Genomic DNA, 14,754 nt, shown 5'->3' with positions numbered 1-14,754 from the left:
GCAGCCATCATTGTTGTTTGGCAGGCCTGGGCTGGGGATTTGAACCCGCCACCTTAGGTGTATGTGGCTGGTGCCTTAGCAGCTTGAGCCACAGGCGCTGAGCCATGCCAAACTTTTAAAAATTGAACATCTTTGGAGTGGCAATTGCTATCAAAAATCCTTTATTTGCAATATTGTTACAACTGAAACAGCTTCCAAGGAGTGATTTAGGAAACGTGTTGGTATTGAATTAAAATACAGGAGGGCCAGTTGACCTGTATTTGAGGGAGTTATCTATGGTATAGTATCAGATTTCCTCCATCTTGTCTTACAGATCTAAGATTGCACATTGAACTCTTGTGAATAAGGAAGGGTATACATAAGTTTAACATTATCACACTGCAGATAAACTTGCGCAGAGCCCACAATTTAAGCTTAATGAATCTCATTAAATTCACATAAAATTCACATAGAATAAAATTCACCATTCATAGTATTCTCTTATAATTCTTTTTATTTACACAAAATTGGTTGCAGTATCTCTACTTCCATTCTTGACTCTAGTAATGTGTTCTCTTTCTCTCTCTCTCTCTTTTGTTTTTTAGTCTAAGCAAAGGTTTGTCAATTACTGGATCTTTTGAAAGAACCAACTTTGGTTTTTTCTTGTCTCTGCTGTTTTTCTACTCTACATTTCATTTCTTTTCACCCTAATATTTATTATTTCCTTCCTTCAGCTTGCTTTGGGTTAAGTTTGCTCTTTGTCTTTTAGTTACTTAAAGTAAAAAGATTAGTTTATTGATTTTATATGTTTCTTCTTTTTTCATATAGGCATTTACAGCTATAAATTTCCCCAAGTCTCTCCATTTCCTGCAACTCATAAGTTTTGATATATTCTGTTTTTATTTTCATTTATCTCAAATTATTTTCTACTTTCTCTTGTGACTTAATCCTTTGGGTAAGAGTGTTTTGTTTAATGTTTATTTGTGACTTTAACAGTGTTATTTCTGCTGTTGATTTGTAATTCAACACATTGTGGTCAGAAAAGCCACACTGTATGCTTTCCATGTTTTTAAATTTATTGAGACTTGTTTTCATGGTCTAACATGTGGTCTGTCCTGGAGAATGTTCCACCTGTACATAAGAAGAATGTGTATTCTTCTGTTGTTGCGTGGGGTTTTCTGTATATGTTTGTTATGTCTAGGTGGTTTGTAATGTTGTTCAAGCCCTCTGTTTTCTTACTGATTGTCTGCCTAGACGTTTGGTTGATTACTGAGAGCAGAACATGGAGTCTCCAGCTTCAATTATTATTATTCAGTTAGTATTTGCTTCTTATTTTATGAAACTCTGATGTTTGATATATATGTATTTATAAATGTTCATCTTCTCAAGAGAGTGACACTTCTATAATTATATGCCATTTTTTGTCTCTTTAAACAAATTTTGTCTAAAAGTATATGTTATCCACTATTAATTTAGCTATCCTTTGATTACTATTTGAATGGAATATCTTTCCACTTTCAACCTATTTGTTTCTTTGGATCTAAAGTGAGTCTCTTATAGATAATATGTGGTTCAGTCACTTTAAAAAGTCTATTCTCAACACACGGCACTATCGAGGGTGACATAGTGAGACTCTGTCTCAGAAAAAAAGAAAAAAGTCTATTCTACCAGCTCTACCTTTTAATTAGAGGATTTAGTCAATATTTATTTTTAATATAATTACCCATGAGGAAGGCCTTTTTTCATTTTCCATTGTTTTTAAATATCTTATGTCATTTCATTTCTCAGCTTTTCCATTATATGCTTGCTTTTGTGGTAAGTTAATATTTTCTAGTATATAATTTTGATTCACTTTTTTCTTTTATTATATTTTTTCTAGTTATTTTTCTAGTGGTTGCCTTAGGGATCACCATTAATGTCCTAAATATATAACAATCTAGTTCAAATAAATACCAATTTTGTTTTAGTAGTATACAACAACTTTATTCCCATATAGCTCTTTTACATTGATATTGTTGCAAATCATATCTTTAAATATTGTGCATTCATCAACATAAATTTATACTTATTATTTAGTACAGTCGTCTTTCAAGTCATATAGAAAATGGGTAGAATACAAATTTAAAATACATTAATGCTGACTTTCATATTTGCCAGTGTAATTACCTTTAGCAGTGTTCTTCATTTCTTCATGTGCATTCGAACTACTCTCTAATGTCCTTTAAATTTATCCCAAAGGATTCTAGTTAATATTGCTTGTTGGGGGATTCTACTAGTGACAAACCCTCTTCGTTTTTGTTTAACTGGGACTGTGTTAATTTCTCCTTCATTTTTGGAGATTTTTGTCAGGTATAGAATTCTTGGCAGGCAGGGTTTCTTTTTTTTTTCTTTCAGCATTTTGAATATATACCTCCAGGGTTTCATGGTCTCTGATGAGAACTTAGCTCCTAATCTTACTGGGGATCTCTTGTACATGATGAGTTGCTTTGTTCTTGATACTTTTAAGATGTTGTTTAACTTTTAATAGTTTGATAATAGTATGTCTTAATGTGAGTATCCTTAAGTTTATCCTACTTTGTTCTTGAGCTTCTTGGGTGATTAAGTGTCTTCCTGGTTTTTGTATGCTTCTAATTAGTTTCTAGTTTCTAGAATTCCAAAAAAGTTGATTCTAATATCCTTTGCTAGATTATTCATTGCTGTTAGTGGTGCATGGACTTTTGGAGTTCCCAATTTCATCACTTTTGCTGATACCACTCCCCCAGAACATTGTATTTTAATTGCCTATTCATGTATGTTTACTAAGTTAGAATGAACATGAGAACAGGTAGATAACTGCCATTTTCATCACCAAATCTCTAGGATTTAGCAAAGTACTAACAGTGTATAACAGGAGCTAATGTTTCCTCTCACATTTTTTATGTTTATCAAAATTCTTCCAAATTCCCTGCTTTCTGTCTGCTGCTTCCAGTTTCTGGGATTTTCAATTTTATTTATTTCTCTTCTAGCTTATTTTTGTTAAAACACACACACACACGTGTGTGTGCACTGAATGACAACTATAAAACTTTTTCTTCCTCATTACCATCAGTAGGACATATATAACTAATTGATCAACTTAATCTTTCTACCTTTCTATGCTAGCTTCATGGGGTCTTAGAAAACAAATATCTCTTGATGCAGGAAGATAATATGAGTATCAGAAATACCAATTGAGTAGTGGTGATTATTGAAGAAAATTTTGTGACCAAGGCTCATCAGACAAAGATCTAAATAGAGTGAAATTATTAATATGAATCTACAGGGATAAGTAGGACTTTAATCAGTTTACACCAAAGCAGTGGTATACATGGGAAAGTAGAGAAGACGTGGCATGTTTAGAGAGTCAGGTTCATGCTGTGCTTTGTAAAGATGATATGGCCCTAAGCCAGCTAAGTGTTATATTGGTAAAATATTAAAACTGAAAAAACTGCTCAAGTGATAATAAGAAGATAAGAGTTTTGCAGTGGTTCTGCTACTCACTATGTTACTTTAGATAAATGGCTTCTCTCCCTGGGCCTCAGAACTTTTTACACATATTAATAGGATTCGACTATAGAATCCCCAAAGTTCTTTTTAACTCTAACCATCGAAGATTTGACTTGTAACAGTCTTGCACCTTCTCTTCCTTTCTTTTTTTTCTTCGTTCCTACTTCTATTGGTCTGTAATTAGATAAGAAAGAAAGAAAGAACGAACAATAAGCTCTGGGAACTTAAGCAGCCCACTGAAATTGACAAAAATACTTGTCAATATGTTTGAGAAATCCAGAACTTTCTTTTTTGTAATGTTAATAACCTAATATACTCATAACAATCTTGCTGAATTTCATATCTATTCAAACCTATTTCCATCCAGGTGATGCCAACTTTTTAAAAAATACATATTTGAAATTTGTCCTCTGACCAAGAAGTAGCTTTAGTTTACTTCTAAAAATGAAATTTTGAGAAATTGATGAAAAGCTTCACCATTGAAAGCAAAACAATTAGCAGTAAGCTCCAGCCAGCCTTTTTATATGGTTTACTCTCAAGGTTCTTTCTCAACAATTGAGTGGCTTTATTTTACAAGAGGTAACCATTACCTTATACCTTTTATCTCAAGCCTTTGTTCTCTGGAATTTCTGTGAAGGCAGTAAGATTAGTAGAAATTAGATTTGAATGGAACACTTCAGGACATTAGGATTATTCCAATTAAAAACAGAAGAGTGGGTGGATGGAAGATGTATATTTTCATCCTTTTTTATAAACAAAAGAGATGCTATAAAATCAGAACCACATGCAAGTGTTCTGGAAAATGGAAAACTTTCTATTGACAGAAGCTTTACATTCTGGTGTCAGCATAATAAAAACCCAAAAACTTATCTGGCAGGCTGTCCTATAGAGCAGTCAGCCTATTGGAAAGGCACCTGCCCCAATCTTAGACCTCTTGGGAAAATTTGTTTAGAGCAGTAGCTCTTAAACTTTTAGGCTTCCTCAGAATTACATGAAGGGTTTGGCCTTCCCTCCTGTATGACTCAGTAGGTCAGGATAGGATCTAAGAATCTTAGTCTGTAACAAAATTGATGCTACTGGTTTGGGAACCACTGACCTAGATGGCAGTATCTAGTGGAAAAGTCATCTATTTAGGAAGTCTAATGATCATAGTCTTTTTCTCCAGTTATATCTTACACAAATGCATGTCTAGGTATTCTTTTTTATAACTTGATTTCTAGGAGCAAATTTATATAAGCTAAGAAGAATTCATTTTTTTCAAATATAACAGAGTTTCCTCATTTTACTTGAGGCAATCCTAGAAAAATGCATCTTACTCCATTTTGCAAAAACCAATATTCTGAAACACTTCAAGTGCAGAGTTGTATTATTACTTTTCCTATTACTTGAAAGCCAGTAAAATCAATAATGGGAGACTCATGAGGAATTTTGCTTTGATTTTGGTCTCTAGAAATGAGATAGGAGATTTATGACAATCCCGAATTCTCAGTTAGCCTCTACAACAAATACCCAAAGGGTTATCTGGAAAACATGAATATTTCTGATCATTTGGAATTTCTTTATTTAAAAAGTACCAAAGTGGAACTGTATAGATTTCCTCTGCAAAAGACAAACCTCAGATATCTAAGTAAGAAGTTTTTTAAGTAGACAGTTATTTAACAAGTTCATTATTGGCTTTCTTTGAGATTTAGAATTTCAGTGAGGATTGTGAAAACTTTCCAGTGTCAGAAAATAAATTGTTTTCTACATCTTAGCCATAGAAAGGAAATATAGATCATAACCATTTCTCTCTGAATCACTGTTTCTCAACCCAATGGAAATTCTTCACAGTAACTTGAAAACTCCCTGGGAGTTTCTGAGTATTGAGGACCAAACTTCCCTTCCTGCCAAGCAGTTCCAGCCACTATCCCTAAAGACAACCTACATTTTCCTGCTTTTTTCTTTGTTATATGGTTCCCTTTAATGAAACTACACTATGTCCTGATAGCTTAATCATGATTTTTCATTTCCACTATTGATATATATCAAGGTCCAGATCAAATACCACCCATTCTGTTAGGTTAGACATACTAGTAACATACAGTACATAATATATGCTATTTCATACAGTAGCTATTTGCAAACTTTTTTCAAGTTAAGCCTAGAGATTTATGCAAAGTTATTTCTAGTTAGATTGTTAGGTTCTTCTAGAAAGCAAGAATCATATCTTATGCCTTCCTTGTTGCCTAGCATGATGCCTAACATCGTGGTTGTCATTCTATAAATGGTTGTTCATTGCAATTATATTTATAATTATATTTCTAGCATTGAAATTAAGAGTGAAAATTGAATTTGGAACAATTTTCTCTTTTTATGTCTTAAGTATAGAAATGTAGAAGGCCAAAGTATAGAAGACCAGAAAAATGGGTCATGTTCTCTGTTGAGATCCTCATCATTCAAAATTTAGAGTTTATCCAGGTGTACAACTAGAAACAATTGTGTATACACGATGATGCAAGTTTCTCCAGCAAAAAATGAGATTGGAACTCACAAAAGCATTAATATTTCAGGAAATTTCTCTCAGGTCTAAGGGAGAATTCTTGAATCTTTTGTCTGCTAATTACAATGAAAGCCTTCTTACCCAATATAATGGGATTAGTAAATGGCCCATTCATTGATAAAGCTTTTTAAAGCAGAAAGGCATTTAAAAAGTGTATAGACACTATTAACTTAAAATACACAAATAATCATTCACCATTTTTTTTTAAAATAAAGCCTTTTAGGGGACTGTGAATTTTATGTGTAGAGTTTATTGTTCTCTTTCTAGCATAAATCAGCAAAATGCATTATCTACCTCCTTGTGTTGAAATAGTTACACTCTGTTCACAGTGTTGGTTCTTGAAAAATAAGTGAGAATCTAACAGTTTTTTTTGAAATAATCTGAGTGTAGAATCTTTCTAGCTTTTTATGTTTAGGAATCACTCCTACTTATTCAAATTTCTCCATTTTCTTCTAAGTTGACATTTTATTTAATGTCTTATTTTAATCTTCCCAAAGCATTCAAGATAGATTTTACACAAATATCCTTTTGTTTCTCAATAATAAATAATTATTTAATGTTTATAAATTATATAATATGATAACAATGGGCATAATTTGGAAACAAATACAACTGATTCATAACAAATAGCAATTAAACTGACTGGAACAAAAGTGCTTGAAGTGTATTAAAACTAATGCAACTTACCTGCTAGTGTTAACATTCACCATGACACTGGGCAGCATTCCAGTGAGACTAACCATTAATCTGGGGAATAAGGTAAATGGAGGGTGGTTAAGAGATCTTCTCTTGTACCCTTATTTGGTAGTACTACCCTTCTAACATAGTTCTACAGAAAAATTGAAGACACACGTATTTCATAATTAAATAACTTCACCTCCTGGGTTAACTGAAGGACAATAGGATTAAAGATATTGAGGGGGACATAAATAAGAATCTGTTACAAAATAACTTTATGTGTTAATTCAAGTAGAGTTACCAAAAATTTATATACAGGGAAGAAAATATAGCATAATACATCTAGGCTATTTCAGGTGTATTTGCCTTGTTTCTGGATTTATAGTGATTTTTATTAAAAATTGTTGAAAAAATGAATTAAAGAAGGGAATATAAAGTTGGGAAAATCCATTTATTTTTGCTGTATGGAAATTGACTATGGATACTCTCATAGTATTGTAAACCACTCATGTTGGTTTATGTCCAATCATAATTTTGTGACATAAAATTTCAAAATGGGTATGGGGCCTTAAAATCAGCTGAGAATACTCTAGAGATGAAATTGAAGATTAGGTGGATGGAGGATCCCTATGGTAAGGTTGGATTTTGTCTTCATAAAATACTTAAGAGATGAAATAATTTTTAGGTATCTAATTCAGTAATTCCCAGCCATTACTATTCATCTGAGATATATAGAAAAAACTCTTCCATTTTTAAAAATCACATTTCGTATAGGTCATCCTGATCTTGTTCCTTAATGCATTGACCTTATTCAGTTAGGCTAGTGTTTAAATTTTCCTCACATTGTTTTTATAATTATTTCATTATTATTTATCAGTCACATGATAAAATGACTATACAGGGAGGTACTACGAAATGATCTTCAGAATATAACTTTAATAACATTCTACTGTAAAAGCAACTGATTAAAGAAAGTTTTACACTTAATATAATATTGTAAAATCCAGGTACTTATTTAAGGAGTATTTCTTTAACCCTTAGAAGCTGGACAGTGTTTGCCTGCTAATCTTTCTACAGTCCTGAGCATTTTACTTAAAATATTCAGACATGCTCAAAAGAATTCCATTATGCATGAACCTATTGACTCAATAATCTCTAATATTGGTTATTTGTTTTGCTTTTGGAAGATGAACTAAAAGGAAATTAAATAAAAACGTGAGCAGTATTGTTTCTTGTTTTTTTCTCATGTTAAAACTGCATCAGCTGGGTTTGGTGATGTGCACCTGTAGCCCCAGCTACTTGGAGGCTGAGGCAGAGGATCACTTGTGCCCCAGATGTTCAAGGCTGCAGCGAAACTATGATCAGGCCACTGCATTCCATCCTGCTTGACAGAGCAACATCCTCTCTCTAAAACAAAACAAAAACAGAACTCTACATAAGTGGATTTCAGTGGGTTTAAATTTTAGAATTTTGCTTTCTGAGTGTTAGATTTTTCTTCACATTGTGAACTTTTGCTTTTTTCTAGGGTTTTGAAGGTGTTTCTTTCACGAACAGCCCAACGAATTCCGTACATGACTGGTGGCCGGGTCATGAGGATGCTGGCAGTAATACTCTTGGTAGTGTTTTGGTTTCTCATTGGCTGGACTTCATCAGTATGCCAGAATTTGGAGAGGCAGATTTCACTTATTGGCCAGGGGCAAACTTCCGATCACCTCATCTTCAATATGTGCCTCATTGATCGGTGGGATTACATGACAGCAGTTGGTATGTGGTTAACTTGTTTTGTGTGATTATCTTATTTTTTTAGTAGCATTGTAATTGACTTTTTTAGTTGTCTTACAAGACTCTTGCACAAAGCTTGTAGGAATTTCGCCTAACATAGTTTCAGTAGAACAATAGAAAATGACAGGAATGACAAGTGAGTTGCAAACTTTTTCTGGAAGTTCCATTGATTTTCAGAGGTATCCTGCTTTGTTGAGAAAATGTAATCAAATAAACCAAAAATGAAAAGAGCAGTGAATAAAGGCAACTTCAGTGTACAGAGAGACTTTCTGCTTTCCACCTGAACATTGGGTCCCCATTCGATTAACAGTAGCTATTCTGTTGATTTAGTTAGGAGAAAAAGGAAGCATGCTGGTATTGGATAGTTTTAGCCTCATGATATATCAGATTCTATATGTAGGGCATTTTTTGTAAAGAGATTATCTCTGCAAAATTTCTGATTAATCTATCTTTCCCATGCTTACCTCTAAAGATAATTTATCCATAATTTTCTGGAGGCCCAGTATTATGCAAAGACAAAGCCATACTACTTAAAGGTAAAGAGAGTTACATGGCCAAGAAAGTGTAAAACTTAGAAGAACCACATCACGACTTGGGTTTTTTTCTAGTAGTCCAGTGTTTTGAAAAAAGACAGAAAATCCAGAAATTTTTCTGTCGTCACTATCAAGCTATTTTGAGCAAAGTTTCTAAAGACACCAAAAAAGTATGAAAACAAACCTTTATTATTTTATTGTTGTTCCCCTCAGTAAGACACAATAAATCTTAATTTTATTTGAAAAATTAAAAATGAAAAAGTAAAAATATGAATTTAATTCTCATTTTCTGTCTTATCCATACTTGGCAATTGTTGATTGACTATTCACATTTAATCTTTGCTGGAAACTAATAGAATGTGTGTATTTGGTTTATAATTCAAATGAAGGAATATGTTTCTGAGCAAGATTTTTAAGAATCTTATAGGCCTGATATCTGTAATATTGAAATAAGGCAGGTATATAACAGGAACAGTTACAGTGATAACATAGAAAGATTATTATGTTTCGGGCAATATAACTATTAGAAAGTAAAGAATAAGACTAAAGTAGAAGAAATTCTGATTCTGACTTTAGTTTGAATATGAAAATTAAACTGCATAGATATAAAATTTCTGTTCAATAGAAACCTCTCACATAAGGGCGGCACCTGTGGCTCAGTGGGTAGGGTGCCAGCCCCATACCAAGGGTGGCAGGTTCAAACCCGGCCCCAGCCAAACTGCAACAAAAACATCCAGGTGTTGTGGCAGGCACCTGTAGTCCCAACTACTCGGGAGGCTGAGGCAAGAGAATAGCATAAGCCCAGGCATTGGAGGTTGGTTGCTGTGAGCTGTGTGACGCCACGGCAGTTTACTGAGGGCCATAAAGTAAAACTCTGTCTCTACAAAAAAAAGAAACCTCTCACATTATTTTATACTCTTCAGTGCAATTTAACCAAATAGGAAAATTATTTCCTTGTATTACCATGAAGAAAAGCCTTCAAGGTTTTTCTGCTTTATAAAAAAATAATACTCAAACTATATTAGGACACTAAGAAACAACATGACCTATTCACCTAAAATTTTTTTGCCGTTTTTCCACACTGCTTTTGACATACATTCAAGACTTCTTAAAATTTACTTTATAGTCTAATAAGGGGATTATGTTTTTGATTTTTATGTAGAAATATATAGGAACATATAATTGATAGTAACTTTCAGTTTATTTTATATAATCTTTATATACAAGTAAGAATTACATACAATCAAAATCCAGTGAGTGCCTGTAAGTACTTTATATGAGTACTATAGTACTTTATATGTTATATATCTCCTTCCAACTTTGTGGGAGATATATAACGTATAAAGGCCTGACTTTTCTCATCAGGTAGCTTACTATTGGATTATATAGATAAATGAGAATTGTTCAAAATTATTAAAAGGCAAAAATAGGTGATAAAGACTCCTAGTGCAGTAGTTCAGTAAAGGAAGACAACAGTTTGGATCAGAACCCAGGAAACTTTATAAAGTTCTTTAGCCATGAATAGTAGTGATGGATGGAGAATTGCATGAAACATGAAGGAAATGGCTAACTAGAAAGGAGGATTATTTGGAATACATTGTGAATAATGCTGATGGTTAAGTTTATTGTGAGTATATTAAATACGTTGTGGATAATATCAGATGGTTGAGTTTATTGACAACATCTTAAAGGAATTTGGAGAACCAGGAAGGTGATGTGATGAATTAGTAAATTCTGTCTAAATTGCTTTCAGGATGCACTTTCAAAAAGTGAAACATACCAGATCCAGGGATTTGAGAGCTAGAAGTATTAGAAAGAAGAAAAACTTAGAGTGGTTCTCTAAGTGTGTTCCCTGAACCAGCAGCAGCAATATCCCATGGACCTTGTTAGAAATGAAAACTCTCAGGTCACATTGCAGACTTCCTCCATAAGACACTCTGGGAAACTGGTTCAATCTGTGTTTAATAAGCATTCCAGGTGATTCTGATGTTATTCTAAAGTATGTAACTGAGTTAGTAGATGGTATCAGATGAACCGGCTACAACATAGTAGTAACTAGTCTCAGCTGTGCTCTGGCCATTCCATAACACTCCTACTGTTCCCCTGATCAACCATTAGAACATTCTTCACAATGATTATTTCAAGTCTCATATCCTCTCCTGATACCTCCAAACTATCCATATTTCTCTTTTCTCCAAGTAGATGACTTCTACTTGAACAAAATAAGTAGGAGCCCTCAGAAGAGTCTTCAAATTCTTGCCTATACATCTATAAATCTTCCTATATTTATATAGGAAGTTCTTACCTTTCCTCCCTCATATTGTCTAAGCCAGGGGTCCTCAGACTTTTTAAACAAGGGGCCAGTTCACTGTCCCTCAGACCATTGGAGGGCCAGACTGCAGGCCCTGGGACAAGTCAGCTGCTAAGCAGGACAGGCAACTGTGGCAAAAACACTGGCTGCCAGCTAAATGTCCCAGGCGGCCGCACGTGGGCTGCACGTGGGCTCTGCGTGGCCTGCGGGTCCTGCTTTGAGAATGCCTGGTAAGCTAACACCTCAACCTGTGCCACACTCATTTGACTTCTGACCCCTCACCTCCAGTGACCTGTGTCACTTCATGTGAGTTTTTGGTCATCTAAACTGCCCTTGGCTCCAGAATCACTCACTGAAGAATTCTATTCTGACACACCTTCCTAGCTTCTTTAACACTTCCTCTAAAGTAGCCCTTTAGTATCATAGAATATTTTCAGTGTACAATATTTTACTGCCATAAATTCTGGAGAAAAAGGTTACCAGCAATTATTTTCACTTGTAAGTGAAACATAAAGGAGTTATGGCAGTTTAAATCTTTATAGAAATTCTCTATAAAAAATGGGGGAGCATCTTTTAGTACATAGATTCTTGATAATACTGGGGAATAGGAGATAGAGAGCAAGAAAGGCCTGGAGCTCACTTCTTAATCCTGAGGCAAGGTGGGGCAAGGGAGAAAGAAGAGTAGAAGCCTGAGAGAGCTGCAGGGAATGCAATTCCTTAGGCCAAAACCAAGTCTCAGTGAAGGTAATGGAGGGAGAGAGAAGCTAGAAGAAAGTGATTATGGTGGTAAGTTGGTCATGGGTTTAGGCGTGAGATAGAAAGAGCAAAAGCAGGAATTAAACTAATATCCACAAAAATCCAAGGTGACAGCACTGGATTCTTTAGACAATCAAAAGACTTGTGATGAATACAGGGACTGAGAGGTAAAAGGGAGTTAAATTTGGGGTAATGTTTTTATTATGTCCCAGTCATCGTTTTTGCCCTGTAAATTACTACAACATTAGTTCTGGTAATGTGCTTATCCTGCCATGACATGACATTATTCTCTTTTAAAAATTGAGGATACAGGAGTAAATATTTAGAATTAAGACTACCTTGAAAAGCTTGAGACATATGATTGCTGTATTTTTTCCCCCACACTACCCTACAGCAATCTCCATTTATTTCTCTTTCAGCATGTAGCATCAAGATACTCCATATTTAACCCTCTTAATTTAATATTATCAAATGTGTTATGCCTCTTTCTAGATCTCTTTGTGTGGTTTTATAAGTAACATGTTTACTGTTAGATTTTTGATTCTTAGGATATTCATGGAGAATAAATTCATGTATTTTCAGTCAACTAGAAAATCTATGCTGAAAGCTAAGTTATTCCCTGGTTTCTAAGTGAAAATGCAGTGGTAGGAGATAGGTTTTACCTTAAATCTTTGTCAAGAAGTTAGGTATACTTGTATTAGTGTCAGGAGTCAGTTGAGAAAAATGAAAAAGTGATGGTTAATATGTTGGTAAATTTGCATTCTGTGTCAGCTTTACCTGTCAAAAACAATCTATTCTTTTAAATAAATAAAAAATCATTTGCGACACTAAAATACTAGCTTTTCCACTGAAATAGAGCTCTGGTAGTTAGAAATATGAGTCGTAAATTTAACGTCTGGGTCCATTCCATTTTTCCTTGGGGCACAGGGCTTTTCTAAAACTGCTCAGATAGATGATTTTCCTACCACAAAAGTTTCAGAAAGAGAAAACAAGCATAGAAAACAGGTTGGAAAAATCTCTGAACCTATATAAATCTCAGTTTTTTCTTTGAAGAAACTATTTGAAGCATAGAAGGGGAAAATGAATTTCAGGATCCCATTGTCATTTATGTCTGTTTATTATTTTCAATAACCTCGTTTGCTCTGAATAAAGAATTGTGTGGTAAGCTTTAATGGGAAACAAGGATATAAACATTGCGAATATGGAAGACAGATGGACATTGGACAATATAAGAAGTGCTTTTCGGACCTAGTAATCAGTTTTTTAACAAATGATTTTATTTATCTGGTGGAAAAAAAATGCCAAAATTTGGATGTTCCAGGACATTTCTAGGTCAGATTAGAATTTCTATAAAGATCTAAATTGTCATAACTCTTTTAAAATCATCTAAATCTGTAATAAAGCAATACTGTAGTACTTATACTGCTTATCATTATATGACTCAGTGCTTTGAATTTTTCTAAGTACATTTAAATATATTTTCTGTGGCTCACTAAAGACAGAAGTGTTCTTCCATCTGTTCATCCCTCTTTCCTATCTCAACCTAGTAGCTATATCCTCCTCAGCAGCATTGCCTATATTGGTCACACTGTATACCTGACACCTAAAACAGTGTTTGTCATTTTCAGGCTCTTGATTAATATTTGCTGAAAAACAAAGAATGAACTCAGCTCACTTTTTCTTGTGATATTGCCTATGGTCAGAATTGGACTGTTGTGAGGAAACATGTTAAAGCTCAAACTGCAGAAGTTACACAGTGGTCCTTGAGTTCATTTCAGTGGTAAAGGTGCATGGTCAAATTTTAGAAACTATTTTTGAACAGATTATATAAACTATGTTGATAACTCCTAGCCATTTCATGAACCTCTACCTATGACTTCTCTAACAGCCAACATGGTAGCTTGGTACAAATTTGGCCTGGTAAATGAAAATTATAATTAAAAAATTATATAATATAATTACAATTTTAAAAGTAGAATAAAATTGATTTGCTTTTGTTGAAAATTTTGGTCAATTGCTATCCTTCTAGAACTGTCAACGAATAAAGGAGCCAAGACTGGAAAACAGTCTTCTAAATTAATGCAGAAAATAAATAAATAAATATCCCAATAAAAATAGGAGTAATTATCATACTCATTTAAAAAAAATTTAGTAGTATGATTGTCAGATTTCTTTATCTAAATCTAGCTATCCTAGTTGGTAACTTGGTAGCCAGTTATCTATTTTTAGGATTTTTCATAGTAGGATTAAAACTTGTCATATTAAAAAGTTACAACTTTATTCCCCTATGAGTTTCCTAATTGGTTGATACAACCTGACAAATAAGTAGAATTAACTTCTCATGCTCAAATTAACCTTAAAACTTTAACCCTAGAATCCAGTAGACCACATCTTTACACTTAGATTTAGGTATTCCCAGCGGAGAGGGTCCTCCAATATAAGGCATCTAAATTTGAAGTACATTGACTTAATGACAGAGGTGATGATATGATGGAGTTCATCCTTTGATACATTGAGCTGGATAGAACTTAATTTCTGATTATGCATATAGAACATCTATTGAAGACACTGAAAGCAGTACCAGTGACTAGGATAAGTTAGAATAAGTAGGCAGATTCTTACCTTACCTACAGGAAACAAGACTGCAGAAA

At 33.9% G+C, this 14,754-nt stretch overlaps 1 protein-coding gene across 1 annotated transcript in view; it reads left to right on the top strand.

Annotated features, from left to right (window-relative positions):
• GPR158 (G protein-coupled receptor 158) overlaps positions 1–14,754 on the top strand; it is a 317,486-nt gene that overhangs the window by 280,048 nt on the left and 22,684 nt on the right. The window contains exon 7 of the mRNA XM_003786747.2: positions 8,247–8,485. Within this exon, the coding sequence (XP_003786795.1) occupies positions 8,247–8,485 (239 nt within the window). The remainder of the gene's footprint in view (positions 1–8,246; positions 8,486–14,754) is intronic.

This window comes from Otolemur garnettii, unplaced genomic scaffold (assembly GCF_000181295.1).
Source record: "Otolemur garnettii isolate 467f Iridium unplaced genomic scaffold, OtoGar3 scaffold00019, whole genome shotgun sequence".
Lineage (NCBI taxonomy): Eukaryota > Metazoa > Chordata > Mammalia > Primates > Galagidae > Otolemur > Otolemur garnettii.
This window is presented reverse-complemented; position numbering and strand designations above follow the sequence as displayed.